The sequence below is a fragment of the Brugia malayi genome (assembly GCF_000002995.4).
Source record: "Brugia malayi strain FR3 genome assembly, contig: Bm_v4_ChrX_scaffold_001, whole genome shotgun sequence".
Taxonomy (NCBI): Eukaryota; Metazoa; Nematoda; class Chromadorea; order Rhabditida; family Onchocercidae; genus Brugia; species Brugia malayi.
The window spans coordinates 462,933-483,061 of record NW_025062479.1 but is presented as its reverse complement, the minus strand read 5'-3'; the positions used below and the strand labels follow the sequence as shown (position 1 = coordinate 483,061).

General features: G+C 32.4%; 4 protein-coding genes across 8 annotated transcripts; 1 reads left to right on the top strand and 3 right to left on the bottom strand.

The window, feature by feature from the left end:
• Window positions 1-601: 601 nt before the first annotated feature.
• Window positions 602-3,530, bottom strand: Bma-sfxn-1.5 (the record flags this gene model as incomplete). Of its 2 annotated transcripts, XM_001898419.2 has the most annotated exons (7): window positions 602-796; window positions 1,133-1,182; window positions 1,327-1,454; window positions 1,723-1,808; window positions 2,223-2,394; window positions 2,740-2,913; window positions 3,358-3,530. In XM_001898419.2, 7 exons carry the CDS (start codon window positions 3,528-3,530, stop codon window positions 602-604), a joined length of 978 nt encoding a protein of 325 aa, XP_001898454.1. The 2 variants fall into 2 exon arrangements, with proteins under 2 accessions (XP_001898454.1, XP_042929065.1); XM_043073131.1 differs by lacking the exon at window positions 3,358-3,530 and having other exon boundaries at window positions 2,740-2,816.
• A 3,252-nt stretch (window positions 3,531-6,782) lies between these two features.
• Bm4824 (uncharacterized protein) lies at window positions 6,783-9,981 on the bottom strand (the record flags this gene model as incomplete). Its single annotated transcript, XM_043073130.1, has 9 exons — window positions 6,783-6,909; window positions 7,015-7,163; window positions 7,508-7,635; window positions 7,951-8,000; window positions 8,237-8,357; window positions 8,716-8,799; window positions 8,919-9,054; window positions 9,503-9,655; window positions 9,835-9,981. 9 exons carry the CDS (start codon window positions 9,979-9,981, stop codon window positions 6,783-6,785), a joined length of 1,095 nt encoding a protein of 364 aa, XP_042929064.1.
• A 749-nt stretch (window positions 9,982-10,730) lies between these two features.
• On the top strand, window positions 10,731-11,249 carry Bm10137 (Uncharacterized protein; the record flags this gene model as incomplete). Its single annotated transcript, XM_043073129.1, has 2 exons — window positions 10,731-10,885; window positions 11,066-11,249. 2 exons carry the CDS (start codon window positions 10,731-10,733, stop codon window positions 11,247-11,249), a joined length of 339 nt encoding a protein of 112 aa, XP_042929063.1.
• Window positions 11,250-11,946: 697 nt separating this feature from the next.
• On the bottom strand, window positions 11,947-19,780 carry Bm1924 (the record flags this gene model as incomplete). Of its 4 annotated transcripts, none has more annotated exons than XM_043073127.1 (24): window positions 11,947-12,121; window positions 12,279-12,401; window positions 12,580-12,752; window positions 12,932-13,015; window positions 13,175-13,292; window positions 13,461-13,607; window positions 13,727-13,911; window positions 14,161-14,267; window positions 14,504-14,594; window positions 14,802-14,948; window positions 15,040-15,106; window positions 15,233-15,417; window positions 15,803-15,895; window positions 16,048-16,245; window positions 16,477-16,658; window positions 16,746-16,866; window positions 17,145-17,292; window positions 17,492-17,698; window positions 17,814-17,932; window positions 18,142-18,280; window positions 18,394-18,499; window positions 18,654-18,826; window positions 19,207-19,340; window positions 19,757-19,780. In XM_043073127.1, 24 exons carry the CDS (start codon window positions 19,778-19,780, stop codon window positions 11,947-11,949), a joined length of 3,246 nt encoding a protein of 1,081 aa, XP_042929061.1. The 4 variants fall into 4 exon arrangements, with proteins under 4 accessions (XP_042929061.1, XP_042929062.1, XP_042929060.1 ...); XM_043073128.1 differs by having other exon boundaries at window positions 17,814-17,920; XM_043073126.1 differs by having other exon boundaries at window positions 19,207-19,313.
• Window positions 19,781-20,129: the final 349 nt, after the last annotated feature.

Here is a 20,129-nt window from a genome sequence, read left to right as displayed (position 1 = left end):
AATCCCAAGTTTGCTCTTCATATCACCCACAAATTTCGTTGTGTCGTAATTGTTGATTCTTTTTAAAGTGGTGCATAAATAGCATTGTAAAAATGAGTTAATGCAATTACAGTTCCGACCACTGGACAAAAGCTTCGGCAATTCAGATTCCTCTTCGCGCCAAACTTACAAATTTTGCACTTCCAATACCATTCATATGATTTAGATATAACTTTGGAATCTTGATAAAAGTGCCTTTAGTTGACTTGCAACCATCCTCTCCCATTTAATCGAAGAAACAAGCTGTTTTGTGGAGAGAATTGTTAGAAATCTTTTGCTTAACATTCTTTACTTCTTTGCATACATATTTTATGTATAAGATGATATATTAGCTTTGCTAACAATGTCCTGACTGAATTGATCGTCAGCAGTACTAAGTCGAATTAAAAGTCAAACAGATGTTTGCTGATTCTCGCTTTGTTCAGTTTTAAGTCTAGATTTGTAATTTCGATGTACTTACAAAGTGCAAGTCGGTTAATGTGGGCAAAATGTGACGGATAGTAATTCAAGAAACTTTTCACACAACTATCATTACATTTAGGTGTCGCGCTTAGACACAAGATCACAGCCCTTTATTGTAATACACAAGTTTAGGTGGGTTCTGAAGTTTACTGATTTCCTTTTGAACTTCTGGCTCTAAACGACTCGTTTCAATGGAACTTATCTGCGGAAAAATGGCACAGCACAATGGTGTTGCAAATGTTAGGATGAAACCGGCCATCAATGTTTGTATTGGAGCTGATACCCAAGGGCGCTTCTGCAATAAAACTTTAGGATATTATAATTATTTTACATTTCATGAATTCGTGATTTGGAATAATACTTCACGGATTTATGAATCAAAAAATATCCTTAATTCCTCTCAACTTTACAAATTCATTTCAATTTATTTGTTTAAATGAAAAAAAAATTCGGTACATGTGGAACTACAGAATTTTCAATAAGAGGCAAAATTTCATTATCAGCATAGTTAACTATTTGGGAACAGGATAAGATGTGCAATTAATGAAGATAATACTGAGACATTTTTACAATTTGAAGTTTTTGTATCTTCTTAGTGCTTCAAATTTTATGTAATTAAATGTGATTTTACCTGGTACCAACTCGTCTTCACGATCTGATTCATCAGAAGTGGTATGGAGACTATAACATAATAATAGCAGTAATAAGAAATGAAGTTTTTTGTTACTACTTTAATTTGAATTTTGAATCACTTTAGTTTGATTATGGCTTCCATGTATTAAAACATCGCACAAAGACAGTGAAGATATTCGACAAAATACTTACAAAACGATGGAACAGCCATCCCAATTCGACTTATTATGACATTAGCAATAGCTATCCGCGCTACTTTTTTACTCGTGCCCAGTTTGTTACCGTTTTCATCATTTATCACAATGCCATCTACCAATTCTCTAGAAGGAAGTGATCCTCAGAAGTTATACTTAAAATCTGTTTGACAGTTTGAAAGCATAAATATAAAATCTTGTAATCCCCCTCCCAAAAAAAAAAACAAAAAATAAACAAATAAATAGGAGGCGTTTCAACACACTGAAGGACATATGATCCAAATGGGAATATTTCATAACGTAACACTTATGAACTTAATTTCTTACAATCAAATACCAGTATTAATAAACTTTTCTAACCCACTGTTCACTTAAAATAATAAGGAAGACAAACTTGGATCGCATAAGAGGGATATTGATTGAATTTGCAATTGCAACGGCACAAAATGGTACCAGACGTCCGACCAGCGGTGACATTGACTACAATAATAATTGCACTTTCCAAAGTTTTAACAATCATGCATTTAGGAATGTGATTAGTACAATAATTAGCTTCGAACATAAAGAGGTACAAGTGAAATGGAAAATGGAGTGGAGATAAGAAAATGGAACGACATGGTTAAAACAGAAAATGTTATTAGAGCACTCTTGCAAGAATGAAAATACACATTTTTAAAGAATGAAATGTAGATATCTTTAATACTTACAATTAGAAAGTGGTAATTGGATGGTAGAGCTATGGTAAGCAGACATGTAAAGTTTTTATTAGTCTTACTAGCTAATGCATTCTTTACAGTCATGCTTAATGTTTTATCCATTTTGATTTTTATCTAAGAACTTATGAATATTTGATAAAAATTGAAATAAAATTGAATTGAACTGAAATTAATTCACCTTTACCAGTGAATTGAGTCCTAACGCAGCAGTAACAGCACCACCCGTTGCACAGAAATACGACGTCAGAAGCGTTTTGTTGGAAACACTATCACCCGAACGGTTAGTATAATTAACAACAGCATTGAATGACTGATTCAACCATTGCCAAAATATTACAGCGCTTGAGGATCTTAAATTCAAATTGGGATGGTACTTAATTCTTTTTACTCATTACAGATCCTGGGGAATTCTCGGAAATTTCTTAATTTCGACTTTGCAAACTAAAACAAATTTTTATAGAAAAACGAAACCAAAATTTGCAATAAAAACTGAAATTTCATGATGACAGTTAGCAAAGGCCAAAACAACACAAGCAGTTATTTTATTCAAGCCCAGGTCAATCGGTAAAACAGACTGTTTTTCCAGAAATAATAATAAATAGAGGTGGTATAATGCACGAGAATTTCAAAAGCCAGTGATTTTATTGTTACTGATGTTTAGCTCGTAAAAAATAACTTTAAAAATAACGACAAACTTATAGAAAGTCAGCATGCCACCAGTCAGGAACATATTACCAGGTACTTGACAGCTCATACGTCCTGGCAAAATCATAAGTTCATTCGTAGTAGGATGATATGCAGAATCGAAGATGTGTTTCGCATGCCATAACTCATCAACCGTCAAATTCTCCGGCACTTTGTGTCCGTGTCTAAAACCTAACTTAATTGAAACTAATTCTCTCACCTTTTGCAACTGTTTCAGAACTCTACACAACTGTCACAAGTGCCTACAACCATGAAAGTACTTCATTTTTGCTTTTTTGATAGTTATCATAATTAAATACACATGGAAAAGTGGAAATATGGGAAATTGTTAACAACTTGGTTTTTAATACTTCATGTTTTCAGAAGGACGCATAAGCTAAAGCAATGGAAAACTCAGATTAGCTGAAGATTGGATCTAAAAATCAAATGTATTTCCGGATACTTCTTACTGTTGCTACCTCAACGGATATCAACTGTTGTATCACACTCTCACTTATCCTAATAGCTTTGACGTTGTACGTATATGTGGCCATATAATGTTTGATGTTCCGAACTTTGCCATATTTTTAACGTTTTCAGAAACTGACCACTAAATTTCTAAGACATACTTATAATCTAGGACAATATTTTTTGCTTCTTCCAATCGCTTTCCAGATATAAATAGATTTAATGGATTTGTAGTCACAAAAAAATGACGAGCACGTCCTCCGAATGTCGACTGATCCCATCGTGGTTTCGATATATCGGGCGGATGCTTTAGTTGAGATACCAATTCAGACATTGTTTTCTCGGAACTGAATTAAATTAAATTACGTCCAGTTGATTAAAATTTATGCAAAAAGATAAGCGAATTTTGTATTATAATTAATAATATTGAAAATGGGCTGCACAAAACTTGAGTAACTTACAGTATAGCACGGATATATTAGTTAAGGTAAGGAACATTTAAATCCTACGTTTCTGCCCTATAATGAGTTTCGTTTACATAACTTTCATAACTATCACAGACTATGTATATTCATCAATCTACATCTTTCAACTTTACAATATTCGAATGACTGGTATACTTATTACAGTAGAAGTTAAATGGAGTGAAACAGTCTGGTGAGGCAAAATTTACAAAACTTTCGTGATATGAAATGTCTAAGCAGAACTTATACCAGAGTCTTGAATCATCTGAGTGCAAAATAGAGGAATAAATGGGAAGAGCATTATTGATTAAGCTTAATGTCCTCTACTACCAATAATATAAATGTAAGGAAAAAGAGGAATAATTAAAAACGCTGACGGAAGCAGAGTTAATAGGACTTCAGTGGTAATATTAAATCTTATCTAGACATATATAAATAGAGAAAAGAAATGAAAAAATCATACGAATCAGTCATCTATAACAACTAATCAATAAAACTGAAAATCATAGGTTAACAGTCAAATAATGAATCGAATTAAATGAATTTGTTTGATATTTGCAAGCAAGAAATATAATTAAGGTTTATTGGAACTCTAGGGAAAATACCAGCATGACAACATCAAAGAAAAACAAAAAACCAGCAAATTACAACTGATGATATGAAATGAGAAAGAAAAGAAGTGAAGGTAAGGAAATGATAAGAGAACAATGACTTTAATTAGTCGCTGCTAAATAAGTGTTCGCTTGATAAGAAATAGGAAATGGAAATTAACTGAACAATTTGCTAATTCATAAACATTTACAATCATTATGGAATTGTCACATTCTAGGAGTCAAACATATTACTTCAATCTTGACGAAATTTTTAATGTATTAAACACAGCCATCACTAACAGTTTATTTCGATGAGCTTTTTAGAAAGAAAATTAGAAACATCACTTCTTTATAATTATGTGACAAGTTCATTTTAATAAAAAGACTGTCTCAAACAAACAACTAGATGCAATAATTCTTGGTCAGTAATCATATTTATAGAACAAAAAAAAAAAAAAAAAAGCATCTGAACAAAAAAAGAACTCTCCAACCCATAAAATCCCTATACGTATTCTAAATGAAAAGGAGAAAATAGACTTGAAAACTGGTAACTTCTATTTTTAAATGATCTAACCATAAGCAGACTAGCAAAAAAAATGTTGAATTACTTACTTTCCAGAATTAAAGTCCATTGATATCTAATTTGAAGATTTAAAACATAAATTTGCAATAGCCAGTTGATGTAAAACTTCGTCCTCTTGCAATCAGATCTTTTGCCGATTTCGAAAAACTATAATCGAGCAACAAACGAGAGAAGAAAATAGCGCATTCCTCGATAGCAAAAGTGAGAATACTGCACTATTATAATTGCAACTACTTGTTAATCTTAACACCTTTCAAATGACACTTTGGAATAAATACGATCAAAACAAAAAGATGTTAAACCTAGAACAACAGTATCGATGTTAGTCATCCACATAAAGCCAATACGAATGTAAAGAAAAAGTGAAGAAAAAATGGAGCATCGAAAGGAATTATGGATACAGAAGTGTTTGCAATGCATATATTTATATAAAGATGGCTGGAACAATTAAAATATTTGCAGACAAACAAACAAGTTATCTCTCTTATAAAATCATTTAAATTTGAGCATTTATTCAAGTGACAAACTAACACAGCCAACATAAAACAAAGCACATTTACTGGAAATAGACACTGCAAAGTAAATTATGAACTTTGCATTCCAGTATTTCAATACTTTATATTTTTTGATGGATTGAAATGTTATATGAATACATCCATCAATTGACATGCAATAAATAATTACGGGTAAGCCACTTTCTTTAACAGTCATACTCGAAGAAATCGATACAACTATTCTAGTACCATGTCCAGTACATTACGTTGACTACAAATTAATACCAGTCTAACACTAAGCATTCAGAAAGAGAATGGAGAAATTCGGTGACAGTAGGCCACATTCGATAAAATGATTGCCGACTTCGAGATTTGAAAATCAAGAAAAAAGAAAAAAAAAAAGTTCACAAATGTCTCGGAATGCTTACAGTACTTGTTTGCAATTCTGCAATACACTTCTAACAAATATTAAGTAGAAAATACATTAAAAACAAAGTACCCAAAATGCGCGGATGACAACATTTAAATTATAATTTTTACTGTGAGTATACCCCTAACTAGTTGAAGATCCATAAAAACTTTTTAGAAAATATAGGTGAGCAGTAACTTGGTGTCAAATTCAGCTGCAACCTACTTATGCTTAACTCTCGGGTTCTCAGCAAAATCATCCACATATATATTTCTACTGCAACCGATAATTTGGTTATCCTAGAAATACGCCACGTGCAACAGTTAGCACAAAAATCTAAAAAGTCTATCACGGAAGGATAAAAGGTGAAAAAAAAAAAAAAAGATTTGATTCTTCTAAGAGGTGCTTTTTGGCAATGACAACCAGTATCACTAGGTAAAATTGCACTTGCAAAGTGCATATCCTCTGCAAAACGCACGAAATAAAACGCTGCTTACGGACTTATGTCGGAATTTCAAATTTTTAGAAGACAGACAAATAAATGATGGTAAACAGAGAGTGAGGATAACAGTAAGAATATGAACTGATTGATATTCAAAAAGCGCTAGTAAGGGGAAAATATGAAGTTGAAGAAGGTAATGAAAAACAAACAATAAAGACTGAGCAATTAAAAAGCTAAGAGGAAAAGCAAACAGCTATATCTTAAATTCCATATTCCGCCGCTACAACAAAACCTGAGGTCAAAATTTAAGATAAACAAGTGATGAAACGAAATGTCGATCAAAAGAGAGTGACAATAGTTAATATATATAATTATATTACAATAAACGGTATGTTACAGTGAACAGCATATAATCTTGAGCATGTTTCCAAGTTCACGACCAAATCCTCCGATTTTCGAAAATTTTTGAGAAAATTTTTTAATGATAAATTCTTGAATTTCATCATTCTCATTATTACTTATTTTCAATATGAATAAAAGCTCCAAAAAATCAATAAATACACAAATCATCAGTTAGTTTCATGTAGGGAAGTGAAATATATTATTCATTCGTTAACTCAGACCACATCGCATCGTTGATATCATCCTCCAGCTGTTTGAGTTCGTCCTCCAACATCAGTATACCGTATTCTAATTCCTCCCCTTCTTCAGTTCGCAATTTAACTTCACTGAAATTTGAAAGCATTTGTAGCAGCGAATTCCGTCATAACAAATTCATCTTACTTCGTAACAAGAAAATTCACAGTGAAGGAAATTGATGAAACAAAACCTACTTTGTGATGGCATCCAACTTCTGTTTAAATTCATTGATGGCCGCAGTAATTTTCTGCAACTCAGTACGCTCATGTTGTAAACGGTTTGGCCACTCACGTTCCCGTAACGGATTCAGTACAGCTCTTAAATTTTCCTGTTGTCTTCTCAGCTAAAAAAAAAAAAAAAGAAATAGAAATTTCGAGACGTAAATTATGTCGTTTTTGTTATACTTTCCAGAAAGTATGAAAAATTGGATGCCGTGAATAGATAGGTTTGTCATTCAGTGATTTCGCATAAAAAACCAAGGTTTTCAATGAACCTTTCGTAGTTGCATGCAATTACTGTTATCATTATAAATAAACTATGTTTCGGGATACAGGGAACAATCTTCCCTATCTAAATTCTACGATTTTTTATGCTCATCAACAATATACTGGAGAGAATTTAACTACAGGAAGTTCTGTATTTTTAAAACTTTAAAGTTTATTGGACCAACATAACATGCATAATCACTTGGATAACTTCTCGTTGTTGGGCATTGTCGACAGCAAGATCCAATCTGGCTAAATGAGCTTTCTGTTGATCGATAATTTGACTCTGATCTTGAATCAGTTCTTCCAAGGCATTAGTACTCAATTTTTCTGCGAAAAAACCAAACAATTTGGGAAGGAAAATAGAAAATTAACACATGTCCAGTGTCATGTACTAAATTTGAAAAAGGAAACAAAAATTTCTAAGAATTCACGAAAACATCCACTGATTCAAAATAATGTTAATTCAGTTGGATTAAAAGTTATTCCACACTTTGGACGAAATTTTTTTGTCAGTTATGGTATAAGATTTTTCTTACACCAATTAGGCAAACTATTTTTGTTAAAAAGGATAAGGAGAAGTCACCATGAAATAAATTCAAACTTTCCTTCAAAACAGATAAAAATTGAAATTACAAAACTTACTTATCAAAACACCACCGCTATCCAGATTGATTGGCTGAGACGCCACACTGCTAGAATTGGAATACTTTTACAATTATTCAAGCATAATAAATTTTTTACTGAAGTTCAACAAGATAATAAATTGTGAGCTGTGGGCTATGGACATCACTTACAATGTTAGAACAGGGCTCCCCAGAAAGGTAAAGAATTCAGGGATAAAAAAAAATGTGTTTTCTTAAACTGTTTTAAAACAACGATGATTTACTTAGTAAAACAGCCAGCGATTATGCAGCAATAGTTAACTAACTTAATAAGGCGCGATTGGTCATTGATGGAAATATCAGCCGATTGTATTGGTGTTAATGATGAGAATGGCGTATTCTGTTTGGATAAAGAAGTAAAACGTTGTTCAATTACTTCATGGTAGGCTGCAATGACCATATAACTTACATAATTTTGTTTTGTGTGAAATTTCTCAAAATTTTGATTTTTTTTTTTTTCGGAAACCATTTATGCTCCTCAAATCTTTATTTCAGCCTTACTCATATGGCAGCGACGTATTATAGTAAGTGATTGTCATTGTAATATTATCACCACAAATAATAGTAATTATTATTTCAGCAGTTCTTGTTCTTTTGAGGAGACCAGGTCAATGAGTACCAATATCTAACACAATTAGAAAAAAAGTAGGTGCAATGATTCTGTTTATTTCACATAAACAGAATCACTGTAACTATTCAATCATTCCACTTATGCTACTACTTAAACTAACACGATATAATTTACCCGGTGGAGGTGGGCGATTCTTGATTCGTTCAACGGTCACCTCTTGCATGCTGATTTTTTGGAAGACTGGACGATACGACTGTTCTGCAAATGCACAATAACTTTGGAAGAAGTGGTGCACAAGAACCTTTAAGTTGTAAAGATCCCACATCTTTAAAAAATTTCAGCTAGCTAAAAATAATCGTAAGTTGGGAAATATGTGCCTGGCATCGAAGGAAGGACGGCAGTGGGAGAAGCCATTCCTCGATTTTGTTCAATATCGGTACCGTTGATGTGCACACCTTGGGGCACAGAACTAACCAATGAAGTGAAGCATGGTTCTTTCAGTTGTGAATTTTCCTTAAAATTTTTAAAATCATGAAAAATTGAGAACTTTTTAAAAATGAAAGAATAACTGTAAAATTAGTCATAATAAATAAGAAATGGAAGGTGGCACAGTAAGTTTCACCAATAGAAAATCCATTGGTAATTAGAAAATGTTAGACGTAACGATATGTTAATGGACATGACGCACAAACTCTATACAAAGATAAACTTTGATGAGCAAAAGGTTAGGTAGAAAAGGTGAGTGGAAGTTACCAGTTAACATCCTTCTTGCAAATAATCACTTAAATCGTCTTTTTTCAAAAACAGTAGTTGAAATTTTCTAAAGTAAAAAACCTTTGCATGTCCCCTACTATACTTACTTAAAGCCAACATTTATGAAAGGATAACAAAGATGTGAAAAAATCTTGCTAATATAGATTTCCTGTACAGCGATTGACAGTAAAAAAGATGTGATTAGTACCAAACGATCGTCAGTATCAATAAGGTAAGTTTCGCCGGCAACTGATAATGGACCCTCATCTAGATGCTTCAGGAGAAACGTCACGTAACGTGAATGCGTACCCCTTTTCTTTAACATTTCAAGCGGTCGATCTAACGGTGCCAAACTTCTTTCCTAAATCAAAATGTTTACAAATAATTTCTGGAAAGAAATCGACAAGTTTCTAATCGGAGAACTAGCATATCAAATAATGTCTCTTCTACAATGTTCAGCACTGTATCCAGAGAATTCTTGCGATTCAGCTAAGTCTCCGGCAAATCTTTTATACGCCAAATTAGTGCTTAAATACTTACCGTATCTCGAAACTTTTCAATTAAAACGAAACGGCCCTTCTGTCCTGTAGCATGGGCAAGAGCATAAATAATTTGAGCGCATGTCGTGCTATTCGTTATTCCGGAAACACTCCGTTCGATCCCATCTACGATGACCCTTATTTCCATTCCGTCCAGTGCTGCAAATGACAATCACGTAGAAAAAAAAAAGAAGCAATAACGAATTCTGATTCAATGTAACTTTGTTCTGATGACTTTGGTGGCATCTTCTAAATCACAGGTGACTTTGATGACTTTGATCCCTTACACTTAATAAAAAAATACGCATTTTTGAGAAATTAAAACAAAGTTATGACAATTCACATTGCTGAGCAAAAAAAAGCTGTGAAAAATTGGCGTATTCAGCGCATGTGCGCATGCATGTATGTGTATGTGCCTGTCGTCTGTCTGTCCGTCTGTATGAATGTATGTAATTTCTCTTGATGATCTAAAAAAGGAAAGGAAAGAGGTTGACGTGACGGATAACAGTAATGCTTTACTGAAACTTTCGGGAAAAGTAATATTTCGCGATGAAGACAGATTATCCTTTAAATTAGCTCTTTTTCCTCCCAGCAGTTATAGTCGTCTTTCCTTTCCAATGCAAAATGGAGAAAATGTTTACCCCAAATGAAACTCAATAATCCAGCACTCGTACAAACGTGAAATGAATTGTCACGTAGAATGAAAACTTAGTGATTGATAAAGACCGACAAGTTGTTTATCTAAACAATACAATGAAATATCACATCGATCTCAGCCGTATAGTCCTGACTCCGTCCACGTCTGCGTGTTTACACGTGTGTATGCATGTCTGTCCATTTGTTTGTTTGTTTGTTTGGATTTGAGTAGGTGGGTATGTTTTGAAAAGGAGCGGACGTATGGATGATGATGCGAAATGGATAAACAACCGTTTAAAGGAAGTGTTTAAGGATGCAAAGCGGAAGAATGAGAATGACAAGTTCGAGAGTGCACGAAGAAAGGTGAGACTGGCAGACGTGATGCGCGACACTGAACATTCTCGCATTCAGATTTTGTGATCCGTCGCCAATTAGTTTGTTTCGATGACAGTGGTGAAAAGTTTATTCATATTTTTGAATGAACACATATAGGCGATAATAACATTGACATAGTTTAACTTTTCAACGTTGAAATTTCGTAAAAAAGTTCACGACTTGCTTGCTTATCCTACGCATTTTCACGTCTGTCTTTACAGATCGCTGTCAATCCATAGGTATTGTGTACCTGTGTGTGTTTGCGCATGTGCGTGCTTGCGTGAATCCGTAGGCTGTATTGAAAACGTTCAACGTTTATGCGTCATGCCGAAAGAAGATTCAGTTATGGACGTATCGGTGTTATACACAACTTTACTATCCGTACTGCTGCTGGATAGTGAATAGTTCTCTGACTTCATGTCATTATCAGGAAGAAAACCAGAAAATACGGAAATAAATTGCGACGGAAGATTCTAGCCACTATCGCTTATGCCTATTTTTGCTAACAATTTGTTGAAAATTGCTCGAAATCGAAATGAACTCAAATGATGAAATTAAATAATATATTTGTCACATACTGTGCAGAATGTTGCGTTTGCAACAGTAAAGACTATTTGTATAGAATTGATCAAATGTACAATGGTAAGTGCAACATACAGACTAATAATAACAGATAAGCACATGATCTCAGTGAATTACATGATTTTTAAATTCAAAACGATATCAAAGAGACATTTACTTTCCAAAATCTATGATAAAAAAGAAAAAAAAAAAGCCTCTCGGAAACCGTTTTCTGATGTAACTTCATGTAGACTTCTAAAGCAGGTTATAAATGATAAAAGTTCTATGAATAACTGCTAAAAATTTTCTCAGCTGTAAAATCATTCTTTGTAATATCCTTCACTGACTGCAATTAATTAGGATGAAATTAAATTTGGTGAAATTAAATGCAGCAAATCTAAATTGACAGCTAAAATTTCACTCTATTATGCGCATGGAAAACTCTGCTAGATTCGATAAAGTATTATCCTTAGCAAATTTGGAACGAAAAAAACACAAGTAAAGGATGAATAGTTAATTGGACAGTTGACAACAGTTGTAATTAGAACTTCCAAGCAGGTCTCTTCAAGTCATCCTTATTACCCGAAGAATTGGATGAACCAACAGATGACGAAGTGGCTTCTTTTTTGGGACGCAATGATGGCTGACGTCCAGGTGAGCTTCGTCTATGCTCCTCAGTCAACGAAGATCGTTCGAAATCCGGAGAGAGCAGACTTCTGCAAATAAAACTGCAGCAGCAGCAGCAGTAGCAGTAGCAGTAATAGCAGCATTCCAGAAACTTAGAATGTTTTCATCTCAACAGGTGAAACAGAAAATGACAGCACTGAAAATGTAGATCCTAATCTGAACTTGTTGCTTAAATGTATGAATTACCTTTTGTCCTCTTTTTGCTTTATTACATCTACTGTTGGTGATTTTGACTTTGTAAGACTTCGTTCATAAAGCCGGCCGGAATAACTGGGTGACTTTGGCCTTGGTATACCAGTTGCGCAATGACTAAAATGAGGAAATTATTCAATTGAAAAACTAAAGATTGAAATTGAAATTACTCAACTTAATGTTAAAAACTAGATGGATGAATTTATATGATGTTTTAATTTTTGATCTTCAAAATCAGATCTAAATAATGGTTATAAGTAAATATGGAGTAAAAAATTAGTATGAAACCACTAACTTTACTTTATCCTTTTCACTACTTTCTTTTTCCTTCCTTTTTTTGCTCTTGGTAAGCTCTTGCTTACCACTTTTCGAGTTACTTTTAGCTTGTCGTTGCGTTTCAGTAAGTAAAATTTGCAAATTGCTTGTAATTGTTTGATTTTTGGAAGCTTCACCAGCCGTAAAACTGTTCTGAATATGTGAAAAAAAATTCTGCTTTGAAAGTAAAACTGAATAACTTAAGGTATAAATTTTCAACCAAAATAATTCTCTATCACTTAAGAAGGTTTGTTCCAGTTTTATGTTATTGTATTAAAATCGAAATGTATACAAACATATTACAATATAATAGTATTAAAGAAATAACCAACCGATCTGTTTTTTTTGTCCTCTATTTCGGATTCTTGTAAAATTTCTAGAGCTTTTTGCAGCTGAGATATAAGAGCATCTTTTTCCTAAATAGTTAATGAGCAAACTTTCTAGATGCTTAAGTTTAATAAGAAAACTTGAGTATCATGAAACTGCCAAATAGCTTCTAACCTTTGAGCTTTCGAAAGTTATTTATGTATTATTTTGAATAAATAGTAAACAAATACATAAAAATATTATCTCACTCCAAGTGCTTTCTGCAACTGTTGTATTTGCTCGTTTAATTCCGGATTTATTTCACTCGTTCCTGCTTCATTTTCATCTTCAATATTTGTTTGTATCCCATGTGTGCCAGTTTCAGGTCTGAATTATTGTTGCTAAGCAACAATGTATGTTATTTTCAGAAAAAATGCTGGTGACAAAGCACCGATATATCAAATTCTGATAGATTTTTAATTTACCTTCATAGATAATTCAATGAAGATCTGAAAAAAAAAAAGCAGCTAATAAAGTATTGGTAAAAATCCAAACTTATTTGTAAGCTGTTGTTGAAGCTTCTGGTACTTGTTGACCAATTCTATTTCATGTTTCTTCATCATTTCGATCGTTTTTTCGTGTTCCTTATTTAAATTTACGATTTTTTTCTCAAGAATCTGAGCTTGTTGATTTTCTCGCTTCCTGATAAAATTTAAAATCACCATCATAAATTCTTGCAGTTACATATCGGACTAGATAATCTGTTACTTATTTTTAATGGAATTTTGAATTATTGATTATCAAATTAAGTCAGTTTTTACCTGAGATATTCGTCCGTTTTTTTGCTGAAGTTTTTGATTTCCTGATTTTTCTTTTCAAGTTCATTATGTATCGCACTTATTTCATCCATTAATTTCTTATTTTTATCGGATAGCTCTGTTATTTGTTTTGTTTTTTGGCTGCAGTCATTTTTCAAAATATTCATATTCGCTTCCAATTCTTTATTCTGGAAATTCTATCAGTTAATTAAGCGACGGAATTTTTTTTTTTCTTGAAAAAAAAAATTCCGTTTTTTTTTTTTTTTTTTTTTTTTTTCTTTTTTTTTCTTTCAACGTTTTGAAAACTGAAGCTAAGAGCAATGAAGTACTGCGAAAATCCCAGAAAGTTCCTAGCCTTAAGAATTCCAGAAAGTATAAAATGCATTTTTAAAATCGTAGATTTAATTTACTAGCACTCAAAAAAAAAAAAAAGCAACCTTTTCATTGGCAGTATTTTTGGCTTCGTTAATTTCCATTTCATATCGGGATGTTACTTTCAATGTTTCTTCTTCAACTCTTTCTTCCAACTGTGCTTGAAATTCTTCTGAAATTGTTCATGAACTACTTGATAATTGATTGAGTGATAATAATTCAAGCACTGGAAGAGTTGAACAATGAGAATAATAAATGAATATTGCAGTCATTTCCAGACTTCACAGCATTTTTGACCAATGCAAAAAAAAAAAAAAAAAAAAAAAATTCCGAAAAATTCCAAGTCTAATTAAATTACGTTATTATTTAATATACTACAGAGAGTGTCAAAAAAAATTTTGTTCATACCTCGCAAACGTCTCTCACTGATTTCTGAGATTTCTGTACTTTCCCATTTCTGACTAATCTCATCAGTCATTCTTTGCTCCACATCGGATCTCTTGAAAAGTTTGCTTTACTTTCTAAAGTTAAAATAAAAAGGGAGAAAAAAAAATTAATATTACATAAATGGATCAATGAATCAAAAATATGTCACAAAAAAAAAATTCACAAATTGCATGAATCATTCTTCTGAGGCGACATATGCTGATTGCGATTACAAGAATGGATTAAATTTACTCAAGCAAATTGCAGAAAAATAACATACCATTTGTCCACTGTCTCTAATGTCACTTGAATCTTGAACATTCAAATACCTGAGCTGGTTTATTAATTTCTCGTTTTCAGACTTTAATTTCAGTAAATTTTCATTTAAAATTACCACATCTTCTCGTTCAGCTAAGAGTTCAGCAATCTAAAATAATTCTAAAAATTGATTCTGAAAATTGAAGAAGTAAGAAATAAAACGAACCAAAAATGAATTGAGAATTAAACTTTTGTATTACCTCGGTTTTCAACTTCTTCACTTCCTCATCTCTTTTCAAATGTCCATCTGAATTCATTAATTGAAATCTATAATGCAAGATCAATGTATCATTAATCTCTGCTAGTAAACTCATACGTAACTGTAAAAAATAATTATTCCATTACAAAGCTTGGTATTTTAAATTAGAATTCCTGCACAATAGAAGTACATACCCAATTTCATCTTTGATAACTGACATCTCATCAACTGCTGTACGTTGTCGCTCAAACTGCTCTAATTTTTTTATTTCTAACTCTTTCTTATTCAATAATTCTTTGTATTTTTCCACTTCGTCTTTCATTTGATCGCTTTCATCAATTAATTGCTTAATTTTTCGTATTGTTCCACTATCGCTATCCTGAATATTCCCAAAATTCATTAGCTTCAACGTAATTACCATAATTCAGGCATACTTGTTATGGATAATTTATGAATAATTAAAAGTAAACTTCTGAATGAATTTATAAACTGGCGAATATATACAATAGTACTTAATGGTATAGTATAAATCGAATTACAGTTTTAAAGTTATATGATTAAAAGAGAGCGAAAAATTGATTCGTTGATTGAATAAACGAAGGATAAACAAATGAAAATATAAATATTCAATTAATTCGAATTAGAAAAGAATTTAAAATTGTAGTAAATAGTTCTTGTAGCAACACTTTTCAACACTTCCCTCAATATTATAAAGAATAACATCGTAGTCTTCAAAGACACTGAGCTAAAAAAAATAAACATACATCATTGCTTTCTAGCAGTAGATCAAGCTTATATTTCAATGTGTCCACTTTTGTCAATAATGCACGGTTCTCTTCCTTAACATCCAGTATTTCCTGAATTTTAAAAATGAACAAATTCCGAAAAATTTTTCAGGCAATTTCCTATATTTGAATATGAATATATTGACTGGTGGTAGGATTGAAATGTCTTGTAGGAGATGAGAGAAAGTTGCAATTAGCTGATTTGCTAACTGATCCGAAAATACCTGTTCTACGTTTCGCTTTGTACTATGCTCCAGATGATCCTTTAAACTGTTGTACTGCGATTCAAGTTCATTTAATTTCGAACTGAATTCTTTCTTCATTGCATATTCACGCTCCTCTGCCTGTTGACGTTCTCTCTCTAAAAGACTTTCGTAGTGATCCTTCGTTGATTCTTTTTCCTTTGTCACTGATTCCAGAACCTTAACATTAAATAAAATTCAATCATTTTACCAGAATTTTTTTTTTTTGTCAAAAGAATTTTTGCTTGAAATATCATTTGCTATCTGATAAGGTCTGAAATTTCGGAATAGTTTTTGTGTGTTTACAGAAATATTCATTAATTATTTTCCTGAATTCATTAATGATTTTCCTGAATCCACTACTTAATAAAATACATAATGTTGACTTTAAGAGTGAGAAGAAAATCTGACCGCTTCGAGAGCATTCACTTGTGAATTCTGCAATTTTGTCTGACTTTCGCTTTGACTTTGCAAATTTTCTCTTTCTTTCTCCAAAAATTCAACTTTGTTTTTCAATGCTTTTACCTCGGCTTGCAAATCTCGAATGAATGCTTCCAATTTACTTTTTGCAGTTTCCACGATATTTAGTAAATCTACAATTTGTCCACTATGCAATTTTTTTCATTCATTTATTTGAATCACGAAAAAAAAGAAAGACGAATCAATTGAAAATTCATTACTGGACTTGCGCTGCAATTCCTCCTCCTGTTGTCGATATTGTTGTTTAGCTTCTTGTAGTTCGTTTTCTACTTGCGAAAGTTTCCTCAATGAATCGTTCGTTTCGTTACGAGCTTCTTCAAGCTGCAAAAAGTATTGCTAGCCTATTTATTCTTTTTAGGTTAATTCTTAAATGAATTTGATAAAAAGTGATAAAATTGCCTAATTTTGGATTAAATGAAAGAAAAAAATAAAATAAAATCACGTCAAATCAAATAAGAATCAGATGTTCTCGATAGTTCTTGGACAGAACAATATAGCTAATTTAATCTACTAAGACAAATCAAATTTTGCAAGTTTTAATTATTATTTACGCCTTAAAATTCATTCAAATATTTATTTTTAAAACGAACTGCCAGTACCTCTTTAGAAATTGCCACAACTTCTGCCTCTTTTACTAGTAATCGTTTTTCCAGTGCTGTTACTTCATTCTTACATGTTGCAAGTTCTTCTCTACTTCGTTTTGTTTGATCTTGTAACTCTTGGAGACGATCATGGAATTCATCTTGCCTGTATATATATAGGCTTATTTATATTCGAGAATGATAAAGTAAAAATTTGTTTCATTTTTCGACTTTAAAATTGCTTCAGAAATACCTTTGTAATGTATACTATGAGTATTATATACATATATAGTGACTTATGCATAGATATGTCTGAAAATCTGTGTGAATTATACCAAAATTCTACGCTTAAATGTAAGTGGTACCGTGCCAGAAGTTCCTCCTTGAGGGCTTCTTCATGATCTCGTAACGCTTCAAGTTCTTTTGAATACAGCATTTTCGCTGCCGTTAATTCGGTCTCGTATAAACTTTGTGCTCTTCGAAGTTTCATTTCAAATGTCTCTCCTAGTCGCTCTTTTTCAGCTTTCAAACTTTTTCGTTCTTCTTCCAGTCGTTGAATTTCAATCATATATCTGTAGCAAACATTTGTTAGCTATTTTCAGGATGTCCATTTTGATTCTTTATGATGTTATGTAGAGATGGGAACTGCTTTGATTAAGTATATCTCATAAATAAATAAAGACCTACTTCTGTTCCAGATTGAGTAATTGTGACTCGGAAAAACGTTGCTCCAGTAACTGAATCTCCTTTTGATGTTCTTGACGTAATTTTTCAAGCGCTTGTTCTTTTTCTCGCTCAAATTTGTCCTAAGTTAAATTGGGTTCAAGTCTCACCCAACTTCAGGAAGAATGGAAACTCAGGGGATCGAAAATCGCATTTCTGATTTTTCTTCTCTTAATTTCATACTACACAAACAGTAAACTAGTGGCATATATTTTAGAAAAGAGGAGCCAGTTTTTGATAAATCTGTAAATAAATATGATTTTTTGAAAGAGTAAAGAGTAGTGAATGGTACTTGTAAAGCTTGAAAGCTTTTCATCCGAGCTTCAAAATCTTTTTTAGCTCCAAGAACTTCTTCGCTAAGAGCTATAATTCTGCTAGAATATTCCGCTTCCAGTTTTCGTTCTCGTTCTGCTACTCGTTCTCTATATTCGCTATAATATATACGTTGAAATTTGCCACTATTAGTTTATTTATTAATTAGTTTTGTTACACTTCTTTCTTTCGATTCATTTGAAAATTTCGAAAAATGGCCCATAAGTCTAACCTAAATGTACCCATAACATTATATTTCTGTCGTTCATATTCAGCAACCGTATCTTCCAGAGTTTGTATCTTCTTCTTCAGCTCGCTTTCTCGTCCTCGAGGTGCAGCTGCAATTAAAGAAATTTACTTATACGAAGATTACTTGAATCTCTGAAATTTGGCTGAAATGCTAAATGATAACAATCAGATTTTGATTAGATAGCTGAAATTTGTAACGCTCCTATTTTTGCAATCTATTCCTTATGACGAAAAAGATTTTACTTGAAGAAGCCACTTTGAGAATGGAGAATAACTTTGTAGATTCCTCTGAACCATTTCCCTGATTATTGTTATTAGTACTTTGCGCATTTGGTGGTGTCGGCCAAGCGATAATGTCAGGTCGCGAATCTCTGATTACATTAGTTTGTGGCGAACAGTTACCACACCTTTCCGTACTGCAATGAATTTGTTTCTTCTTCTCTACACACATTTTTCATTTGTTGTAAACAAGATTTTGCTAATATTATTACTGATAAATGATAAATGAGCTGCAGACATAAAACTTATAATTAAGTCTACTCTAATTAAAATAAATTAATGGAATTTACTGACATTAATTGAAATTCATTCTGTCTATTGCAAAAGTGATAGCTTACTTTTTATTCTTTCTCACTACCATTTGCATTTTTAATTACTAATAGTTGGAAAGGATAACTCTATTCACACTTTGTAAAGATTATGCTCAGGCTCGTAAAATAATTATGCAAATGAATATATCTTAAATTGATTAGGTGCAATTTTTAATGAAACTGTTTCTGATGAGTGAAGTAGGAACCTGTTATCAGGTGGCTGAGGTGATTTGCTTTTCCGGCGTGGTGATCTGGTACCATTGCTAGAGATATGAGGTGATATGGATTGAAGACGGCTGCTAGGCGAACATTCCTCAAATTCATTCGACAGATAACCAAACTGAACATACTCTGATAATTTCTTCACTCTTTTACTTTTATAGACATTACAGGGATTTTTTTTTCTTATCGATTACAACTTATCATAAAAACAAAGAAAAAAAAAATGCAACTCCTTATGAATTACTCGTGATAACACTTATGCTTTTTATTCAATCCAGGAAAAGTACTCATTGAGATGTTACCCATACCCATATGCAGCACATAGAATACAAGTCGAGTGACACGACTTATATTTGTTGCTAGCAAAAGCAGTAGAGCAAACAGCTTATTGAATTTAATTTAAGAAGAAATGATCAGTAATTGTTTTCAACCATTCATTAGAAATACTTTTCTTTCTATCTGTTGTGAAGCAAACAATGATTTCAGCAGAAAACAAAACTTGTTTGCATGTGAATTAATCCAAGCGAAGCTTACCATTTCTCGAAAACTTTCAGTCATACCGAACCATCTGTCATCTACAATATTTTCAGCACTTCTATCGACTGTTTCAGCAGTGCCAAAATAACATCAGGAAAAATATTTAAATTATCAATCTTTTGTCGATTTAATAAACGAGTTCATGCTGTTTAACTTGTTCTCCTACTTCTTTTCCCATTAATTGAAAGTTTTTTCTGGAAATATTTTTTCTGCAATTGCTATTCTAGATGTACTTAAATGAAAATATGATCGAATAAGAATGAAAACATCACACAAATTTTTATGTAAAATTGTAACCATTGATTTCTTGCATTTTGCAAATCATGAAGGGGAACTATATAAAAAAACGAATTAGCAATTTTTGCGGATA